General features: G+C 47.8%; 1 protein-coding gene across 1 annotated transcript; it reads right to left on the reverse strand.

Moving 5' to 3' along the window:
- Nucleotides 1–516: 516 nt before the first annotated feature.
- On the reverse strand, nucleotides 517–4,866 carry WNT8A (Wnt family member 8A). Its single transcript, XM_045795075.2, has 6 exons — nucleotides 4,799–4,866; nucleotides 4,667–4,700; nucleotides 4,333–4,471; nucleotides 3,050–3,175; nucleotides 2,199–2,341; nucleotides 517–1,089 (listed from the first exon to the last, which is right to left on the reverse strand). The coding sequence occupies exons 1-6, from the start codon at nucleotides 4,864–4,866 to the stop codon at nucleotides 544–546; spliced, it is 1,056 nt and encodes a 351-aa protein (XP_045651031.1). The 3' UTR covers nucleotides 517–543.
- Between the last annotated feature and the right edge of the window lie 2,164 nt (nucleotides 4,867–7,030).

The following is a 7,030-nucleotide window of genomic DNA, read 5'->3' on the forward strand; positions in this document are numbered from 1 at the left end:
GCCCTGAGAACTTTTTAAAAGTGCATACTCAGACGAAAACTCTAACACCCTAAAAACCTCCCACTAGGCAGGTCTATGGTCTCTGCCCCCCTTATCTGCGTGAACATGTACTTGGTCTTTCTGGAGCTAGCCAGCATCGGGGAAGGTTGCTCCTTCAGAAGTCTGGACGGAACTCTTTGTTTTTTGCTTCCATTCCCTCTGAAACTACAGTGACAAGTACTTTGACAGTCCCTCTGGATAAGAGCCCCAAACCAAACAACTCTCTAGCAAGCTGCAAAAGGACAGGCACAAAGACTGGGAAATAACTTGCAGGAGAGGTGAAATGGGGTCTGCCCACGTTAGAATGCCAGGCTCCAATTTCAACACTGTCAAGAATATGCTGGATCACCTTGGGCCTCCATTTCCCCGTGAATTGCAGATATGAAGAGGGCTACAGATCAACCCTGTGATTTTCCAGTTGTTTTGAATTCATTCTCTCTGAGAAAGAAACTGTGTCCCCCTCCATTGTCATACAACCAAGCAGCGACTCTGTGTGGGCTGCTGTCAGGCACTGGCCTTGCCTCGGGACCAGGCACTGCCTGGGGAGCTTGAGCAGTAGTACTTGTTCACCACCTGCCTACACTGGTCACACCGGACTGTACAGCACCACTGGAATTTGCAGTTACAGCTGCTGATAGCCTCAGTTCTTCTCTCTTCCACCTGCAGGCCGCACTCCGTGCACAAGCGCCCGCAGCTGCGCTGCTCCCACCTGGATGTGTTGTGGCTGTTCTGCAGACACTCCCGACCTTCTGTGCCATGGACGCCCAGGCTGGAATTGCGGGTACAGTAATCTGGAGATTCCTCTAAAAAGATCAGCTCAGCCTCGGCACTAGGAAGGAAGGCCTCAGTGGGTGCCCAGCGGCCCTCAGCGCTGTTGCCAGCCCGCAACTGCCGCTTATCCATCTCAATTTTCAGGGCCCGGTCATACTTGGCCTTCAGGTAGTCGCCCATCTCCCGGAAGTCAGCCAGCTGCAGCCAGCATGTCTGGATGCTGCAGCTCCCGGAGATGCCATGACATTTGCAGGTCCTCTTCATGATGGCTCTCACGGCCTTCAGAGAGAAAGGGAGAGAGAATGACTCTGGGGAGGGAGGACCGAAGGCCAGCAATTAAATGGGATATTTTATTTTAGAGTTGTGCTGCTTAACTTTGGAGGAGCATCAGAGTTACTGGGGAGGCCTGTGAAAAATGCTATTCCTGGGCCCTACCTCAGATCTTCTCAGCTGGAGTGTTCGGGGTGTAAAGGCCTTGGTAAGGGTGATTTTAAAGCACCCTTCGGTGTTCTTTGGGAAAAACAGGCAAGTGTTGAGGAAGTTGCAGGAATCGGGAAACCTAGGCTCTAGGCCCAACTCCATCACTTGCTGAGCTTGTTTCTCTCTCTCATTGGAATAAGAATGATCAAGAGAGTACTGTGTGAATTAAAGAAGAAAATAGGATCATTGGCACTATTATTGTCTCCAAGGTAGGGGCTGGAGTATTGGTGAGAGTTTGGATTTGTCCTCTTCCAGAGGCAAGGGAGCTCATGCAGTCAATTACTCGTGTGTGTAAATGCCTTGAAACCTCTTCCCCTTGCTCTGGGCAACCAGGTCATCCAGATATAGGTTCAAAGGAAATTTTTATGCTCTTAGCTTTAAATCCAAATTGCTTTCAGATTTGAGTTCAGAACACTCCAGAAGTTTTGGGGGAGAACAGACCCTCCAGAGAAGCCTAGATCAGTCCCAATTCCTCGAAGTCCTGACAGATCTTAGGATACAGGTTGGATGATAACCCCCCATTAATTTCCTAGAACACACACATTGAAATGGTTAAAATTTGAAGTCATGAAAGCAAGGCTTTGGTACTGTATTGTTCTGTGTTCTCAGAAACCTGCCTGTGGAAGGGGCTAGACCATAAGGATTAGTAATAACATTAAAGTAGAAGATCTGAGTTTATTGCCTGGTTCTGATGCTTATTGGTTGTATTATGTTGGCCAAGCTACTTGGCTTGCCCTGAACTGGCTTTGTCATCCAAAGAATGGGGGTAGCCATCCCAGTCCTGATCGGTGGTGTAAGGATGACACATGGGTATGAGACAGCTCTTGGTAAGTTGTGAAGGGCTGTACAGATGTGAGGCTCTTGCCAGTACTGTTCCTGATGGTTCACTTGTGGACTCCTATACCTACCAGCCTGCCTGCCCTGTTGTTGTGAAGATTCATCAGGGCTCTGGCATCCTTTCCCTTTTCCAGGCTGTCCACAAAGAGTTTGGAGATCCTTTCCCCAAATTCCACATTGTCACTGCAGCCTCCCCAGATCCAGCCATGACCTCCTGCACATAAGGAAAGAATAAGTTCTGCACACATTTCCCTGCTAAGTTTCAGGAGAAGAGTCAAGGTCACTTTGGCTAACATAGCCAAACCATCCCCCCAAGAGCTCTAGAAGCATATAATGCTGCTGGTGAGACCAGGAACTGGAGGTGTGCAGGGTGGGTGGGTGAGGTCCTTTTCACAAAGCCAGCTGCTCACCATTCGGGTACTTTCCATCTCTAGGCAATTAGTCTATATAACCTCAGTAAAGATAGGCCTACTGAGCCTGGCCTACATGATCTTAGAAGTTCATTGCAGCTCAAACATTCTCAAATTCTGCACCATTACCCTACAGTAGTCTTGTTAGAGCCACCTCCTCCACCTTTAATGACAAATCTGAGTCTCTTAGATGGTCTACAAATAACTGAGTAGCTCTGGATTATGGCCAAGCTGTTCTCAGCCTGAAACTGGAGGGTCAGCTTTAAGCTCTCTTTGATCTTCTCATTCCTAGATGTCTTGTTGGTTTTAGAGCTCAGTGCTACTTGGTGATCCTAGAATCATGGACCCAGGTTCAACTTGTGGAAGGGTCCAGGAGCTCCCGGTAAGAAGTTGCTGCTAGCATCTAGGGGGTTGAAGGACCTGTGTCCCCAACCTTTCCCTGGAAGACCTTAGCCTGCACGTAGCTCTGCCTCCCTCACTTCTTCCCACCCACATCAGAGCGCACAACTTACCTGTTTTACCATTTTTCGACTCATCACAGCCACAGTTTTCAAAGTCGCCCATGCTACAGTTCTTGGTGATGGTGTACATGACCCCAGCAGAGCTGATGGCATGAATGAAGGAGGTCTCCCTGGTGGCTTTGGAGAGAAAGAGGGGACTGGAAACTTGGACTCTGATGACTCAAAGCAGAGGCTTTGGAAAAGCAATTGTTTCTCTCCCCTGTCCCCTGCCCCTTTTGGGTTTAAGAGGATGCTCTTCTCCTTGAGAGAACAGTGCATGTCTTTCCAGCATCCTTACTTCTTTCAGGCAGACGTGAGTATTCCCATGGGGCTGGGGATAGTAAAACTCAGAGAGTGATGTGACCAAGGCCACTCTCCTCACCATTTGTATTGGGACCAAGACCCTGCTCTTCTGAAATCCAGCCTGGGCTTCTGTTCATTAGCCACTGCTTCTGGTCCTTGGGCAATGGGGGACTTAGGGCCATGGAGCTGTCTTAGGAAAGAGAGAAGGGCCTTTTCTTCCTTCTGACATGAAGCAGGAACTACATAATAATCATAATGATTGTGGCTACCATTTACTGAGCTCTTATCTTACTAAACTCTTTAAAAAACATTGTCCTGTTTCATTTCCACACACTCCCGATTCTGTCTGTATACCCCATGGGAAGATACTTCTCTTCATGCACATCTTCTTTACTCCCTTCCCCCTACCTCTTCTCAGGCAACTCTCTATTGTTTGTATATAAACAAGCTTTATGTAAACTACATACAGTTATAAAGAGGTGCACAGGTTCATACACACATGCACACACACACACACACACACACACACAAGACACAGCTCAATGCGATTTTTCAACTTCTCTCTTTGGATTTTATGACAGCTGGGCAGGTGGGAAACTCCTCAGGGGCTACAAACACAGGGCCATTTCCCTGTTTTTATTTCATACAATTCAGTGCAAGGTAAGTGTATACAAACACACAAATACAGGCATGCTTTTAAAAAATAGAGAAATGGTTACAGTCGTATGGAAATACCTTTGTATTCACCTCATTCAACCCTTACAGTAATGGGGAGCTAAACAGAGCTGGCCTTATTGACCCAATGACAAAACTGGGGTTGAGAGAGGATGTAACTGACTCGGGGTTTCACAGCAAGGAAGTGGCAGATGAGCAGATCACTGATCCCTTTTTCATTTCACTGTGCATAGAGATGTCATACATACAACACATACACATAACTGCAAGCCCACCTCCATGCACACATACCCCTTCATGCAGGTGCACAAACTTACCACTTCTCAGCCTGTTGTGAGTGGAAAGCTGGAGAGCATTTTCTGGGCAGTTCCAGCGTTCCCAAGCAAATTGGAACTTACACTCCTCAATGCCACTCTGGGCACCCAGGGCCACGCTGGTCGTGTAGGTCAGATAGGCCTGGCAAAGGGAAAAGGGCTATGAAGTTCAGCCCTGGCTCTGCTTGGGTCATCTGGGGTTGCGGGAAGCAGACAGGACTCAAATAGGTTAGCTCCCCAGGAAGGAACAATTATGGGCTCCTCTGGGTGAGGGACTTCTGGCACTGTCTCCCCTCCCCTCTTTTCTTTCCCCAGAAGAGCCAGAGGACCATCCTACCTTGGGACCTGTTATCAGGAAATTGTTCACTGACCTATTGAAAAGAGAAAAAGTGAGGCAGTGGTGAATGGGGATGAGAAATGGGGTTTCCTTCGTGGAGAGTGGGGAAGGTAGGGCGGGGGAAGGACTTACCAGGCCAAGGCACTGAAGGTGGCATAGCATATGCCCACAGCTACCCTGAGCATAAACAAGTCCCCCATGGCCTTGCTCACCCCCAGGGGACCAGGTCCAGGCCAGGGCCAACTCCAGAGAAGTGAGGAGAGGGCAGGGTCTTTCTCAGTATTTATGTGGGGAAATTCTGAATGGCCAAGGGGGAAAAATCAACAGCTCTTCTCATTTGTCCCTCACTGGCAGGGCTGCAGGAGCCACTGACCCAATGGGGGACCAGGAAGGAAGGACTCAGCCCAAAGCCTCCAAAGGAAAGCCCCGCCCCACCCCGCCCCACCAGCCCTTCTTCCCTCCCAGCCTGACAGAGGGGCTGAAGGCTTTCCCTACCCTTGAGGTTTCTTTCCTCTATAAATCAGACTTGTCTCTTCCTGCTTCATGGCTCATTTCTCAGAATCTTGTAGCTTGGAGCAGATGAGGTTCCCAACCCTGAAGGTAGGTTACCAGTTTCTCAGAGTTACAGTGTCCTCATCTATCCCTGAGACCTCACTCTTTGTCCTGCCTTCTTCCCCAAGGTGTTAATAATAGAGAAACCCTGTTTGGGGCACCCTCCTACTCATTTTACGAAAGTAAGTGAATACACCTTTCCTGCCTCCTTCCTTGGTGACTGTAAAGTCATGGAATCATGGGACCATGGAACAGAAACACTTCAGAGGCCATCTCTGTAATAGGAGGCCTTCTATCAACATTCCACCAAAGTAAGCTCTGGTAAATTTCCTTCATTCCTAGTAGATCTGTCGTTTTTTAAAATTTATTTTTATTTTTAAAAAGATTTTATTTATTTATTTGACAGAGAGACAGCCAGCGAGAGAGGGAGTACAAGCAGGGGGAGTGGGAGAGGAAGAAGCAGGCTCCCAGCGGAGGAGCCTGATGTGGGGCTCCATCCCAGGACGCCGGGACCACGCCCTGAGCTGAAGGCAGACACTTAACGACTGCACCACCCAGGCGCCCCAGGTCTGTCATTTTATATATGAGAATCAACCTTTGGGTCACCCAGGGCTGTATTTGAGAAAACTAACGCCTTTCTCACACTGCTTTGTTGCTAGGAGGTCAGCTCCTTAGGCAGGAATCTTTCTTTTCCTTTATTTTTTTGTTATTATTATTATTTCTAAGTAATCTCTACACCCAACTTGGGGCTCGAACTCACGACCCCAGTGGAGATCAAGAGTCTCATGTTCTATCAACGGAGCCAGACAGCATCCCAGGAATCTCTCTTTTAGGTTCACTTAAGTGCTTGACATGATGCCTGGATAAACAAACAAATGAATAAAAAAATTGTGACCCCTAGTAGGGACCCAAGACACCATTTAGGTAGGTTTTGGGACTGCAGTGAAGGGGTGGAGATCTTCCTTGGTTGATGGAGCTCTTTTCTTGGATGGGGGAAGGCAGCCCAGAGAGACTCAGAGGAACCTACAAACAGAAGATCACTATCCTGACTCATTACCCTGTGACCACAGATATCCATATCACATCCCAGCCCCCCAGGGCCTGATTTGGGTGAGAAAGCGAGCTCAGACATCTCCCCACCGAAGAAGTTGCAGGCCCCTGTCCTCAGGCTTTTTTACTTTTAAGGACAGTGTACTCAAAGTTTGGGCTAGGATTGGTATCAGTCTATAAACTGTTACCTGTTACCTAAGGACAGAAATGAAAGTGTTTAGAAATTTTTATAGCAATTTGATGTAGTAATTTTATTTTATTAATTTTTAAGTGCTGTTTTGTTTATTTGTTTGTTTATTTTTTTAATACACACCATGGAGCCCAACACAGGGCTTGAACTCAGGACCCTGAGATCAAGACCTGAGCTGAGATCAAGAGTCAGACATTTAACCGACTGAGCTACCCAGGCACTCTGATGCAGTAATTTTAGCTTTGTTGGATCTGATAATGAGACATTTGGGCTCCTGTTTTGTGTGTGTGTGTGTGTGTGTGTGTGTGTGTGTGTGTGTGTGTGTGTTTTAAAGATTTTATTTATTTATTTATTTGTCAGAGAGAGAGAGAGAGAGTGCACAAGCAGAGGGAGTGGCAGGCAGAGGGAGAGGGAGAAGCAGGCTTCCCTCTGAGCAGGGAACCTGATGCGAGGCTCGATTTCAGGACCCTGGGATCATGACCTGAGCTGAAGACAGATGCTTAACTGACTGAGCCACCCAGGCATCCCAGGGGGCTCCTGTTTTGTATATATTTTTTCTGTTTCATTTTTCT

The sequence above is a fragment of the Ursus americanus genome, chromosome 5, assembly GCF_024610735.1.
Source record: "Ursus americanus isolate L20-20 chromosome 5, mUrsAme1.1.p, whole genome shotgun sequence".
Lineage (NCBI taxonomy): Eukaryota > Metazoa > Chordata > Mammalia > Carnivora > Ursidae > Ursus > Ursus americanus.